This window comes from Phaenicophaeus curvirostris, chromosome 16 (genome assembly GCF_032191515.1).
Source record: "Phaenicophaeus curvirostris isolate KB17595 chromosome 16, BPBGC_Pcur_1.0, whole genome shotgun sequence".
Classification (NCBI taxonomy): domain Eukaryota; kingdom Metazoa; phylum Chordata; class Aves; order Cuculiformes; family Cuculidae; genus Phaenicophaeus; species Phaenicophaeus curvirostris.
In genome coordinates, this window is record NC_091407.1 from 17,092,895 (window position 1) to 17,108,322 (window position 15,428).

General features: G+C 45.5%; 1 protein-coding gene across 2 annotated transcripts in view; it reads right to left on the reverse strand.

Annotated features, from left to right (window-relative positions):
- The window catches only part of XPO6 (exportin 6), a 60,855-nt gene that overhangs the window by 12,077 nt on the left and 33,350 nt on the right, over positions 1-15,428 (reverse strand). Inside the window, exons 8-14 of one of the 2 annotated variants that reach the window (XM_069870094.1) lie at positions 12,355-12,481; positions 11,512-11,621; positions 8,253-8,361; positions 7,383-7,472; positions 4,251-4,320; positions 1,801-1,960; positions 1,008-1,100 (exon numbers count right to left, since the gene is read on the reverse strand). In XM_069870094.1, coding sequence (XP_069726195.1) covers positions 1,008-1,100; positions 1,801-1,960; positions 4,251-4,320; positions 7,383-7,472; positions 8,253-8,361; positions 11,512-11,621; positions 12,355-12,481 — 759 coding nt within the window. Of the gene's footprint in view, positions 1-1,007; positions 1,101-1,800; positions 1,961-4,250; positions 4,321-7,382; positions 7,476-8,252; positions 8,362-11,511; positions 11,622-12,354; positions 12,482-15,428 lie in introns of both variants that reach the window. The other variant, XM_069870093.1, reaches the window with a different exon arrangement.

Below are 15,428 nucleotides of genomic sequence, written 5' to 3' on the forward strand. Positions count from 1 at the left end.
AATCTCCAAAGCTCTGACAACATACCTTCATTAGGCTGGCATTGGAAAACAGGTCATAGGTTTCTTCAGGGACGTTGGACAGAGAAAAGGATGAAACCTCCTCACTAACAGATCACGGACAAAACCTCCCAAATTGATTTAAACCAGAAAAGGAGAGAGATGATTAAAAGAGCATCACCTGCACAAAACTCAGTGCTGGTAACTTGGGATTATTTCATTTTAGGAGAAATCCAGTGAGGGTGTTCCAGGAGCTGCTACACATGAAACTGCAAACCAGAACAAGCACTTGACATGCTCAAAAGGACAACCTTGAATTCTGCTCATAGAACACCAGCTGGCAGCAAACAGGTTTGCACTACACAGCCTAAAAGGTCCCTAAAAGGCTGTCAGAGCAGTGTTCTATTACCATCAGCATCAAGATTTCACACTTAATGTCAGCTTCTGGATTGAAGGCATTCATTTGTTTCAGAATTGGCTTGCAAAGCTGGAAGGTGTACATTTGTCTTGGAAGCCCAGGACTTGAAAGACTGTACTAGGGAAAATGTCTTTTACTTGAGCCATAGATCTGACTTTGGTAGCAACAAATCCATAAACTGGAACTACACACTGATAGTGAATCCATCTCTTAAAAATACCGCTATTATAATGCTTATTTCATTGTTTAATTACACTGCAGAAGATAAATAGCCTTTACAGCCACTACTACAGGGCACAATAACAGTTTGCTTTTAGACCTAACATAACGGGCATTTTTGCTTCTCATCATAAATACATGTTTCTTTAAATAACCCAAGTACATCAACTGGAGGCAACAAAATGCTGGCAGCAGCTTTGACCTTCAGCAGTTAAAAGAAGGTGCCCTCCTGGTTAGCCCACAGTCCCTGCAGAGATGGGTTTTTCAGAGCCTTCACCAAACTTCACCAAACTTCAGCCTTCACTTCCGGTCAGAGCTCCGGATCGAGGAGATCTAACGCTACCAGATCTGGCCATGTCCACCCCATACTCACACATCGATGAGGTCAGGTTTCAATACAGATGGTACCGCCGTTTCAATATTGTACAGTTTAATCTGGGATCCATAGAGTGTTACTTTTACCAACCTGGAAGGGAATACACATAAGGTGGTGTAAAGGGGCTGTAAGATGGATACACGTGTGTACAAATTCACTTGAACATCTTATCCGAATGCAACTCTTTGCAAGTCTGTGTAAATATCTAGCTAATATGGAGACATGATTTAGACCATTTAGTTCAAAAACAATTTAGAGCCTGTTTTATCATTTGTGATAAGATGGAACAAGTATCACGTTCCTGCATGGAAATGAAAAAACATAACCAAGGCAGCTGTGTAAATCTTGAAATTCTGGAATTTGCAGCTACATGCTAATTAAGTTTCTTGGAGGAGAAGAATTGAATGACGTCTGCCTTTCAGTTTTCATAAGTCTTTTTATTTAAGAAAAGAAATTTTAGCTTTGAGAGATACAACCCTGCAGTAATCAAAATCTACATCTGATTTCATGGCATCACAAATGCAGATGCTGTAAAATGAGTACCTCAGTCTTTTCAAATGACTGAGTTTATTTCATCCCTTCTATTAGTTACTTCTTTGGATAAGGATTTAGAATGCCATCTGGGAAACTTGGGACTTGTGGATGTAACAATTCAGGATCTGGCCACTGAGTTCTTCCTATCTCACTTTAATCATAACAAGGGGAAGGAGAGAGAAAACTTGCTCCTTGTGGTGGTGACAACTGCTCCTTGTACTGGTGAAGGGACAGCAAACTCCTCTCCCATACCTACCTCTCCACAACCGTTAGAGCATCATTGAACCTGGCAGCAAACACATCCCCGATGAAGTATTCTGCTAAACGACCCAAGGCCTGCAGCAAGGAGCTCAGGTCCCGCAAGGAGCAGTGTAAACGGCGGCAATCGTTCTCTGCGGTGATGTTCAGTCTGTGACCTGAAACGACATTGTCATTTACTAGCAATGAAGCCAGAAGACCCAAGTGTAAATAATCACTCACGTTAACAGTCGTCAAGAGCTCAGCAGTCCGAAAACTCGTATTTTAAAAGCTTTGTGCAAGAAAAAAAAAAAAGTATAACCTCGTGACTAATAAATACAGCTCTTTGGGATGGGAAACCTAATCACAAAGCTACAGGAAATGCAAAGTTTATTCTAATTACATTACAAGCATTCTTCTTAAATGAGCTTGGCAGGGGGTCATGGGTCAAATCAGAGCATGTCCAACCGACCAAGACAAGTTCAACTGTTCCGACTGCCACACTTCAATCTCCTCTTTAAGGGCTGAAATGGATGTTACTGACTCTTTCAGACTTTTACACATGTGTTCTCTTCTATTTGGTACCAATATCTACTCCAACAGGAGCCCCTCTGGTTACCCGTTGCCATCAGAAGGCAGCCCCAGCTCTGCAGAGCTGGCCGTTACCCACACTCCCTCTGCTGGCTGGAGTGCTGGCAGTGGCCTACATTGGAACAGGAGTGTTTGCTTTTGATGGGAGGGGTGGCTATTTACTTTCATAATCCTTAGATACAAAAAGCATACGAATAATCAGATTAGACAGTATTATTGGCTATGCAACTGCCCTACTGCCTGATCGTGTATGCACGGTCTACAAACACTCCACACCTACTAAAAAGCAAACACATTCTGCAACACCACATTTCAAAGGAATCACACAGGCACAGAACGGTTTGAGTTGGAAGGGACTTCAAAGCCCATCTCCAGTTCCACCCCCTGCCATGGGCAGGGACACCTCCCACTGGATCAGGTTGCTCCAAGCCCTATCCCACCTGGCCCTGGAACACCTCCAGAGATGGGGCAGACAGCACTGCTCTGGGAAACCTGGGCCAGGGCCTCCCCATCCTCACAGCAAAACATTTCTTACCAAGATCTCATCTCAATCTCCCCTCTTGCAGCTGAAAACCGTTCCCCCTTGTCCTGTTCCTGCACACCCTGATCAAGGGCCCCTCCCCAGCTTTCCTGGAGCCCCTTTCAACACTGGAAGCTGCTCTGAGGTCTCCCCACAGCCTTCTCCTCTCCAGACAAGCCTGACTCTCTCAGCTTGCCCTTGTATGGGAGGTGCTCCAGCCCTCAGACCATCTCCATGGCCTTCTCTGGACTTGCTCCAGCACCTCCATGTCCTTCCTGTGCTGAGGACTCCAGAACTGAACGCAGGGCTCCAGGTGAGGTCTCACCAGAGCAGAGCAGAGAGGCAGAATCACTTCCCTTGTCCTGCTGGTTATACTTCTTTTGATATAGTTTGGTTTGCTTTCCACTCCCCATTTTTAATCTCTGATTACGTTCTCATCAACAACCTTGCTTTGTTGTACCACCAGCACAAGCATACAACCACCCAGTTCCAAATCCTCAGCTGCATCTGAACTCCTTCTCCTGACCCACCATCCAAAAAGCCTGCCACAGGACAGCTTCTAATCCAGGCTGTTGCTACAGCATCAAAAACCTACACTTTGCTTAACCTAGGTCTGAAATGATCCTAAAACTGGAAGTTACTGCTTATACAACAATCACCATTCTGCCATGTGTAGCTGCATTGAAGAAATAACAGATTCCTTTACTAGTCATGCCAGAAAACTGAAACATAACCTTATCTACAATCTTCCTCCATACAGACCTCACTGCTGCTCCTTGCCTTATCTCAGGAAAGAGCAAAGCTACGCTCGTGTTTTTTATTCAGTCGAGAGCACTGGTATCTTTGTAAACTACTATTTATATGAAAGCTCCTGAAATACTGGCTAGATAAGTCTTGGAAACTACTGCTACATCCAAAATACTTCATCTTCTCAGGGACTCACAATGGTTTTAATTCATCCCTAAATAAAAATGCTTCTATGGTGGACAACTTCAAACTGGATTTGAGCCCAAAGCAAACAGGTATCAGAAACAAACAGGAGCACAACCTGACTTGAAATAAGTTTAGTGGGAAGATGAAAGTAACTGTTCTCCCTCCATACAGTATTTAATGATGCATATTTGTTATTAACACATGTGGTTTCTTCAGTTCAAGTACCAGAACAAGGGAAGAACCAGACCAACAGAAAAATAAATCACATTATTAGATTTTTGTCTGCTGTTGGAGTTTGACTGCTGAGCCACTGGACACCAGATCCTTAAAGGAACACAGAAGAGGCAACACTGCAGCAGGGAGAGAGTGGTTTTGCAACCAGCTATTACAGAGTGAGTACTTTAGTGCTCCATAGCAGTTATTACCTGTCCCTGAAGTGACCACAAACTGCTGGAGACCCAGGTACACTTCCAAGTTATCCTGCAGAACTGGAAACTAGAAAAGAAAATGAAATGAGCATGATTTTGGGGCTTGGCAGACAGTTAACACCCAACTTCTAATTACTCTGTTAAAGTACAGCTTGTTTATTTCAAAGAATCATAGAATGGTTTGGTTGGAAAAGACCTTTGAGATCATCGAGTCCAGTTGTCCCCGTCCACCACTGAACCAGATCCCTGAGCACCTTGTCTGCCCATCAGTTACACCCCCTAGGGATGGTGACTCCACCACCTCCCTGGGCAGCCTCTGCCAGGGCCTGAGAAACCTTTCCATGGAGAATTTTTTCCTAATATCCAATCCGAACTTCCCCGGCATAACTTGAGGCCATTTCCTCTCATCCTATGACTTGTTACTTGGGAGCAGAGCCCAGCACCCACCTCGCTCCAACCTCCTTTCCGGGAGCTGCAGAGCGCGATGAGGTCTCCCTTCAGCCTTCTCTTCTCTTAGGTTAAACAGCCCCAGGGCCCTCAGCTGCCTCACATAACCCCTGCTCTCCAGCCCTTTCCCCAGCGCTGTTCCCTTCTCTGGACGCGCTCCAGCTCCTCAATGTTCTCATTGTAGCGAGGGGCCCAAAAATGAACCCAGGATTCAAGGTCCAGTCTCACCAGTGCCAAGTACAGGCATCTGAAGAAAAGGTGAGTTGTAAGGTTCTGGGCTGCTCCTGCAGCCACAGCTTCTCGTGCCTTGATAGCTGTCATGAAAAGAGAGGTCACCAACTTGAAGGCGCCTGGTAGCTCTCGTTTTCACACAAACACCAACAATCAACCTAATAAGATTGTGGTGTTACAAGTGTAAGCAATGGCACAGCTGTGCAGGTGTATGAATATGGGGATGATATGTAATCCAGACCAAACAGAGCAGTGCAAAGGCAGAGCAGGGAGCAGGGGAAGCTTGGACTGCATTCACCTCACCCGTAAGTATCACTTCTCCAAATGCAGCTATCAAAACATTATTAAAACACAGAAGTTCAATTTGGTGCCTCTGTAACAGGGTTCGGAAGGGAAGAACTGCGGCACTCTGCTGGCAGCGGAGGCTGCAACAACAACAGGGAAAAGAGCCAAGGAAGCAAACACCACTGCCGTGACGCATCCTGGTCTGGGAATGCAGCGTTGTTAGCCTAATGCCGTTGCTCAGGACTGACAGCCAACATCCCTAATCCTGGTGGTACTTAACTGAGCAACAGGTTGTACTACCACAGGGCATTTGTTATAAACCAAGACCAGAAAGCCTCTAAGCAGCATCCAGCCAGCTGAGACAACTCACTAGTGTCTGTTTGGGTTATTTGCCCTGCGCCCAAACGCATTTGCATGCACACAGGACAAAACTGCATACTGAGCTTTTCCTTGCAGAATGGTTTGGGTTGGTAGGGACCTCAAAGCCCATCCAGTCCCAACCCCTGCCATGGGCAGGGACACCTCCCACCAGATCAGGGGCTCCAAGCCCCATCCAACCTGGCCTTGAACACCTCCAGGGATGGGGCAGCCACCGCTTCTCTGGGCAATCTGGGCCAGGGCCTCCCTACCCTCAGTGTGAAGAATTTCTTCTTAATGTCTAATCTAAGTCTTACCCTTTCCAATTTAAAGCCATTCCCCCTCATCCTATCACTCCATGCCCTTGTAAAAAGTCCCTCCTCAGCTTTCTTGTAAGCCCCCTTCGGGTACTGGAAAGGCTGTTATAAGGTCTTCCAACACTTTGTCTGGCATAGTTCTACTTCACTTCCCCTGGCATGGTCACCACATTTGCAGTGGCTGGCTTTACAGAAGTTCACTCATCCTTCAGCACAGGGAACTGCAGCCGTGAGGCACAGTGCACTGGCACTGTTGTCATCATTTGCTATTGACGGACTGGCCACCGCAGTCAGCAGCAGCACAGACTGCTGCGAGGACACAAAACTGCCCGAGCATCTCCCAGATCATTCAGTGTACAAGAGCGAACCAACACGGGAATCAAGGAAAGCACCCACCATCGAGTTTCTAACAGGCTGTGCCTAGTTAACAGTTGAGCACCTCTGTATAACTGGAGGAAGAGAGCCATTTAAAACAACAGAGTCTTCCTTGTGTTAATGTGTTACTGTAAGGAAGCCACATCTCTTCTCCATACACCTGCACACTCACTGGAACAGCTGCCCCGTTCAACAAAACAAAAACAACCTCTTGCTGACTCAGTCCAGGCCTGCACGCTGCAGAGAACTTCCACTTTCGTCTGGAGATGATTCTGCTCTGTTCTTAATAATACGCTTCTAGAGTTTAGCTCAGCCATAATTTTTCTTAAATAAAAATACGAATTACAAAAAGCAGTTCAGGTCAGGCATTTCTGCCTCTGCAACAGCTCTGTTCTCTCTGCTCCTACGGAATACAGTGCAGAGCTTTGTAAGGTTTCCAGCAGAATTAGACTTGCTATCTGATCTCACTGCTATGTTGGCCCTTCTCACCCAGAGGAGGAGCACCAACTACTCTAAATTTCAGGCTCCACTGGCTTAGAGCCTCAAGATCTCCTCCTCAAAAACGATTACAGTGACACAAACCCAGGCAGCTCTTACAACATGGCCTCTAGCAACAGCAGTGGCCCTAGCTGTTGAGAAGCACTTACCTGCATTTATCAGATATAATTCCCAATCATCCCAGGCACTCTTTTCAGCATGTCTATCTTGCCTTTCATTTACACAAATATTTCAGTGTCCTTAAAACCCTAACAACACCACTCATCTGCGCAGTTCGCAGCACTGCCTCCAAATATAAAGGCCAAAATAAACAGCAGTGAAGGATTGCTGCCAAATATTTACACTTTGAAAGATGGGAATTTCTAAAGACCTTAGTGTCCAGCAAGTAGAACTCAGATGCTCAGTGAAGTGCCCTCTTTAAAATACACCAATAAAGCTGACAAAGTCAAAAAACCAGGCTTTTCTCTTCAATTTCTGGTCTCCTCCTTGCCAAGTATTTGCAGGCAAAACCATATCTCCTTACTTGTTTGGCATCATGGCCCCTATCAAGCAGCTTCTAATGAACTCCAGCAGCTGGTGCTCATTTCAGAACACATTTTTGGTCTGGATAACTACTTACTAGTGTGGAGAAGGCATGAGTTGGCAAGAGCTCCATAACTTTTGCAACCACTTCCAAGCTCTGGCGCAAGTACCGCTGCCACTCGGTCTGCTGCTGTGGGAAGAAAAAGCAAGGTAAGTACTGCACTTCCAGAGGGAAACAGACAGCTTTTTGTTGACTAAAAGGTATTAATTGATTCTCGGGACTATCCAGCTCCTTTCCACAGCATGGCTTTTGCAAACACCTGGTTACTGAAGAGATACTTCTTTTCATTCTCATATGCTGCTACACATCTAACAGAGAAAAGTCTTATCAAGCCAAGCTCTGGGCAGGCACGGGTGTCTCCCTGGAGTGATAAGGAACAGGTGTTCACATCTAAAGCATGGTTACTGTGCAGATGACAACCATCTGTTATGAAGAACAACCTCTGTTCTCATCCATTTTGGCCACCTGCTCCACTTCCACATTTATCAGTATTGAGATGATGCTTATCAATAGTGACTTAGGAGAAATAAGCTTAAACAAAAGCACAAATAATAGATACAGCCTAAAGCTTCCATGTCACTGATATTGCAGCTTTTAGACTGCAAAGCAACCAGATATGGACACCTAACGCCTCTGATCATCAGAACATAAGTATCTCTATTTCCACCCCCCCATAAGAACCAAGTTAAAAACAAAGGTCTTATCTGTTCAGTGTCACTTTAGGTACATTTTTGTCAAAAGCATTTCATGCTGCTTTAACCCTCAAACCCTGCACACAACAGAGTGAAGAAGCAGCTCTTCAGCTTCTACTCCAAAGTACAAGCCCTGGGAAAGACATTCTAGGTGTTCCAGGGCAGGAGTTAATATCTGGATCTGCAGCCACCCTTGTTCAACTCTGCTTCTTACATCATCATCCAGCGTCTCATCATCCAGCTCCTCCAGCTGTGCCTGGTTATACCTGAACTGGATTCGATTCAACACCTCTGTCAGCAGCAGAACCAAGGCGTCTTCGTACCTGTGACCACAGGAAAGAGAGAGCAAGAGCTTGATAAAACAGTTCTCCAGAGACTGCTGCACCCACAGCCCTTCCAGCGAAGGAGATAAGTAAAGCAGATGACAGTTTAAACTGAGCAGCTGCAAGGAGCCTGCAGCACGGCTTTATAGGTTTGCTGAGGAGACACCAACAGATTCTGCAATCATCACAATAGTCTGGGTCACAGCTACCTGCAAGGAAAAGAGCCTTGGTGATACCTAATAACCCTCTACCCATGAAAGGGAAAGGGAGAACTGTTAACAACAGGAGCAGCCCAAGGGTCCAGAAGAGGAAAGGCAGGAGGGGCTTGCTAGGAATAATGGCAGAGGTGCCTGAGCAGAAGGCACTACCAGCCTCTTGCTGCTAAATCGCTTCTCAGCAGCCTGTCCAGTGCTCTGCTTTTTGGGCAAGGAGGGAGAACAGATGAAACAGGGCAGAGTTATTGCTGCTTACCTCCAAAGAGAATCGCCCCAAGGCTATCTATTCTGCTATACTCTTTCCCTCCGCTAGCCCTCTGAAAACAAAGCCTTGTCCTCTGAAACAAAGCCAACCCTTTTCCCACCTACCCTGCAGCACTAAAGTTGTGTCACAAAGCTATCCTTTTGCCTCTCTGGAGCTATGTAGCTTGGACAGAGGGCAGAACATACCCCTTCTCATTGATCATGTAAGAATAACATCAAGTTGCCAGATTAGCACCAAGCCATCTGGGCATGCAGCCATTCCTCACAGGGTCAAAATCTGGGGATTTTGAGGGGCTCTAGTTTAATTGTTTTAAAAACCTTCTTTCTCAAAACTACTGGGGTCCAATGCAAAAAGTCACACTCTTTCCTAGGTGAGAGCAGGTTGGAAAAGTAGGTGTTACCACAGAATCATAGAATCACTTGGTTGGAAAAGACCTTTGAGATCATCGAGTCCAACCGTACCTGTTCACCACTGAACCAGATCCCTGAGTGTTTCATCTATCTGTCTTTTAATCCCCCCAGGGACAGGGACTCCACCACCTCACAGGGCAGCCTCTGCCAGGGCCTGAGAAACCTTTCCATGAAGGAATGTTTCCAAACGTCCAATCCTCTGGCACAACCTGAAGTCATTTCCTCTCATCCTATCGCTTGTTCCTTGGCAGCAGAGCCCAGCACCCACCTCTCTCCAACCTCCTCTCCAGGAGCTGCAGAGAGCGAATGAGGTCTCCCCACAGCCTCCTCTTCTCCAACCTAAACAGCCCCAAAGCCCTCAGCTGCTTTACAAAGTGCTTGTTTTCCAGACCCTCCATCAGCTTTGTTCCCCTCTTCTGTATGCACTACAATCTGTCAATGTCTTTCTTGGAGTGAGAGGACCAAATCTGAACCCAGCATTCGAGGTGTGGCTTCACCAGCACCAAGGACCGATGGACAGTCCCTTCCTTGCTCCTGCTGGCCACACTAACAGAGATCCAGAGAGTGATACAATTCAAGAGTCAGCTGGGCCACTAGCTCAGCAGCTAAAAGCTGCCCATGCAAGGCAGCCGCGCTGCCATCTTTCCACAACCACATGAGGTAACTCTGGATTTGGCAATTTATGCAGTAATAAAAGCTGTAATGTGTACAGAATGCAAAGCTTACAAACCACAGAACAGGAAACCTGATCTGTGCTCCTGAGGGGTAACCACTCCCAGACCATCACACGGGGCAGCACAGGAAGTAGTCGCAGTAGAAGCTGTCACTAAGGACAAAACAGTACAAGCTCTGACCACTTATATGATTTTTCTGTTTGTTTACAGTCTGATAGATCTCCTACACAGACAGCTATCGTCGAGTGAGATTCAAGGCCAGGTTGGACGCGGCTTTGAGCAGCCTGGTTCAGTGGGAGTTGTCAACAACATGGGCTTTAAGGTTCCTTCCAACCCAAACTATGCTGTGATTCTATGATTCTCCCCATAACAAACTCTTTGGCAGGAAGATAACAGACATCACATGCCCATTCACCAGATGAAGAGGAGGAGCAGAACACCACAGCTCAACAACACTGGCCAGAGAGCAGCAAATTAGGAATGAATTAAAACAGAATTCAAATGCAAACGTCTACTACTTGAGAAATTCAAACCCCCACAGTTCCCATGCTGAAAGGAAGAGAGCTGTCTGGTGCAAGCTAGTTCCACATTTGTTCTTTGTGGTTACTATGCCAGGCTGTCTTTCAAAAACCAACCACTTATATTTAGCGTGCTCAAGGGAAAACAGATTCCTTCTGTGCTACAAGGAGGAACGTAGCGTGGCACAAGCTACAGCACTTTTAAACCTCCAAATCATAGAATTGTTTGGTTGGTAAAGATCTTTGAGATCATAGAGTCCAACTGTCCCTGTTCCCCTCTGAACCAGATCCCCGAGCACCTTGTCTGCCCGTCTGTTAAATCCCTCCAGGGATGCGGACTCCACCACCTCCCTGGGCAGCCTCTGCCAGGGCCCGAGAACCCTTTTGGTACAGAAATTTTTCCTGGTGTCTAATCTGAACCTCCCCTGGTGCAACCTGAGGCCATTTCCTCTCATCTATCGCCTGTCAAACAGGATACCAACATCTTCACCAGATTTTTCAAACAGCAGCAGAGGGGCTGTTCTCCAGAGGGACCCATTCCAGGATATGGAACCTACCAAGCGAGAGCTGCCAGCCACAGCTGCAATGGGTACGAGTGAGCAAGTGGAATTTCTAACTTCTGAGCACAGCTTATCAATTTTCATTTCTCAGAAACATGCCTTCCATTTAAACAGGAATTTTGAAATCCTAATTAAATACAGTTTTTCCCTAACGATCTGTGTGAACACTTAACTAGGCAACTTACTCTGCGGTCTCCTCCTTTAATACGTGCTAAAATGTGCTACAGCTCTATTTCAGACTGCAAAGCTTTCTTCCTCCAGCTACTAGGTTCACATATCACGTATGTAAGTGACAGTTTTTCTAGCCTCACTTGCTCAGTTTGAATTCTTTTGAATAAGCATGAAACATTGAGGTGGACACTTCTAATACTTCCTGATTTTAGGAAAAGAAAGCACTCAATCTCATGTGAAGTTGGAGGAAACAATAGCTTGCTTCTCACAGGCCTTCCATGGTGACCACAAAGCCTCTTTGCAGCTGCCACATCCTGGCAGCCTCTCGACCGCTTACCTGTTGAGCACTGCTTCTTTGTCTGCCAAACGACTTTTGATTTTGCTAGTCAGATAGTCCAAAAAGAGTGTCCAGATGTCTAAGCAGGAAAAGTAACCTTCATGGGTAGGCTGAAATACACCAAAATCCACACTGAAAATCGCAAGCAATGGCAAGATTGTTTACACACAACTAAAATACGAGTTTGCATGCACTTCAATCCATGGGAGGAACTCCTTCCTTTATCAAAACATTTATAGGAGGTCACTGTAGAGATTTATAGCTGTTAAAAGACGAACAAGAGCTCTAGCATGAGGGTGGGTACCCAGGAATGACAAGGCTGGTCTCGACATTAACCCAGCCCATGCCTCGCTGCATTTTATAAACCTGCTTGTCATTATTCACATGTGGAGTAAATAAGGCTGAACTACACCATGACAGCTTCTACAGCAAGGTAGCACATATCAAAAGCCACAGGGTTGGGGGTTTTAATACCAAAATTAAGGTTACAAGGAAAAAGTAGCAGATTCAGGAGAAAGGAAAGCATCCCCAAACACAAACCATGCCAGGCAGAGCGATTGCTCCAGACAGCACTGTCCATTCCAAGGACAGGCAGAAAAACAAAAGCAGAAGCAAAATTAAACACCAGACAAGTTGTTCTTGCAAGGGAAGTAACTGCTGTCTCCAACTAAATCTAAGAGCACATGAAGCCACTTCCAAGTCCCCAGCGCTACCAGGAAAGTGCCAGTCAGATCAGTTAATTGATTTTTTCTCAGCTAACTTTAGGATCACCTTCACCGGGGAAAACAAGCCCTGCTGTACGAGAGAATAAGACCGAGGGAAACCACTCCTGCAGGGCTGTACCTGATGGAAAGTGTATTTGAACAACAGTGCCAGAAATTCGACCACGGGAAACTGGGAGTAGGATTCAATTCTTCGGAGGTGGACACTCACAAAGAGACGGAGGAAGTCTGTGAACTTCTCAATGTAGCTACAAGGGAAAGAAGAAAACAACTGAGAAAACACAAAGGATGCCACAAGGGAAAGCAATTGCACTGAAATGGTAAAAAAAATTCACTCAAAATCCTTTCATTACAAGTTACAATTAACAGCCAGTAGAACAATTAAAAGATAAAGCCCTGCAACAATTACCTACAGGACGGGCAACCCTTCATTCCATTAACACCTGTAACAGCAGAAAAGACAATCTAGTCAAAAGCAACTTTAATATTCAGATCAATATAACTGAGTTCAATCAGGCCTGCAAATAAGCACAATTCCCCCCAACATAGAGAAATAAGTATTTAATAGCAAGGGTCATCTTACTGATGTAGATAGGATTAGTGAAATGAACTGTACGACGGAGGAATTCAGCTGGAAGCAAGAAGTTAATGCAAGAGTTAGCAATACCCATGTTATAAATGTACAGGAGCAGTGGGAGCCACGGGATTGAGACGGAAGGACGGTTCCTACTGCAGCACACATCAACTGCCTATGAGTTTCTGAAACAAGTCCAGGCTTTTCTGAGTTTGACTGTAAAGACAGATCTTCCTCCAAAGCATGGCTACTCAATGCTTGGCACTGCACAAAGTGAAGATCCAAAAGGGAGCCTGCTACCAACATTTCAAGGAGACCAGTGAGAGCATGGCCTCGGTGAAAACTCTGGGGGGTTCTCAAGTATGCAGCTGGAGAAAAATTAGAGACCACAGTGCAGTAAGCTTTTATTGGGGAATAAGATCACACCCTGCGCAACATAAGCTTCCTCAAGGTTAAAAATCATCTGTATATCTATCCATACCGAAAAGTGTTAAGTGCTCCATCAGTACACAGGACCCATGCAGCCCAACATCACAAACAGGAGCTCTCGTGATGACAAAGAGGTTGTGCACAAGAAACCCATCTTTCCCATATGGTACAAGCTCTACAGTGCAAGAGTACCTCAAGTTCTTCTTGTACATAAAAATTACAGTCTAGCAAAGTTTCAGACATGCTTGAGCAGTCTGGTTTTACTGTGCTGCCTTGCTCTCCATCTCTGCAAACCCTTGAGGCTTTGGAAAGCCCCCAGCTCTTTCTAATGAAAACACAGTCAAGCCCAGCAGCACTGCCAGCTAGCAGAGAGCTGCAGTCCTGCTGCGTATCACCAGCCTACAAAACTCACACGATACTTTGGATATACAAAAAGACTACATTGCCTTTTCAGCTGGACAAGACACCACTGCATGCGTCTGATTGCTGATCGCACGCTTCAGAAGTCATGCTAGCAAAAAATAGAGCCCTGACCCAAACATTGCCTTCCTTTCTGTGAATTTACCTTCTAAAGAGGCTCTGATTTGAGACCAGTGAAATTCTTACTTCGCCCTTACAGAGCCCCTAGCTCTGCCAGCCCCAAAGCCCTTTCTGCAGCCAGCACACCAGTGCTTGCATTCCATATTTTGGGATCTGCAAGTCAAGGTTAAGCACAAAGAAAGCAAAAGACAGTTTAAGCTTTCTCTTTTTCTGGATCAATTTGGCAGTACCAACCATTTAAAACTCCACTGATTCTGTACCGGAACAAGAATAACCTGCACCACAAGAGGAAGGGACAATATAGACCCAGGACGACTAGGTTCTGAAGATGGTAAACGACTGAAAGCACTTTATCCAGTGCCAAGCTTGTTAAAGATTTTGTTAGTCCAAGCCAGGACAAACCTAAGCAGCGGAACATAATGATATGGCAATACCACCTCCACAGCAAAGGCTGCCTGCTGGTGCTTGCCATGGAAGAAGGAAGGAAGCTAAACAAGGGACTGTGGGTTTCCAGGAGAGCTTTTCTGAAATCCAGAATGTAATACCTTTACTTATATCTTGTTTGCAGATTCCTACCATCCTAGAACACGTCTTGTTTTTAGGAAGAGAGTGATACCAAAGTCAGAGTGAGTTAGTAAAAAATCAGTAAGTAGAATTCACCTCTCTTTGAGGTGCTCAGGGACATGGTTTAGTGGCAGATAGGAATGATTGGACTCGATGATCAAAGAGGTCTTTTCCAACCTGGTGATTCTATGATTCTAAAGAGAAGTCATGATTAATCTAGATTTACTATCCTGAAGTTATATCTAAAAATATGGGAAGAGGGAATTATACAGAAGAAACATGAAGCCATCTCTACAAATGGGCCCCCAGTTTTTCCTAAATTTGTTTTCTTCTGCAAGTGGGTATCAAAGGAAAACAACCCCTTCCCTAAAAAGCTCAAAAGCCATGCTGCTGCCTCTGGGAATAGAAATATTTTATACAGCAGCAGCAGACATTTGTTTCTATCATCAAGTATCTGTAGCAAGATGCTGAGCACACGGTTGCGACTTCTCTGCCAACACAAGCACCCACCTGTCTGCCTTCCCCTCATGCAGCAGGCCTGCAGCACCAAGTTGTCACCTCTTCCACCACCCTGCCAACACATGGATCCAACCGTTCAAACAACAGCAAGTTTGGGCACTGGAACAGGCTGCCCAGGGAAGTGGTTGAGTCACCTTCCCTGGAGGTGTTTAAGGCACAGGTGGACGAGGTGCTGAGGGACATGGTTTAGTGTTTGATAGGAATTGTTGGACTCGATGATCCGGTGGGTCTCTTCCAACCTGGTTATTGTATGATTCTACGATAAGTCTCACTTTCCCTCCAATAAGCAGGAACATCCAATATAAGAGCTCCTTTATGCTACAAGGATGACAGTAACTTTCTGGAAGATGACATTATGCAGCCGCCCAAGGTACTGTCCCTCCCCTGGTGCCTCCAGCCAAGCCTGGTGAAGCCATTCACCACTGCTGGGAATGGAGCTCCCCAAGCTGGCTTTCAGAGTTGCTTAAAAATAGAAAGAATAAAAATACAAAAGCAATCAGAAATCATCTAATCTCAACAAACTACTTCTATTTTCTTTCAAGTCACCACTTGCAGAACATCTACCACTC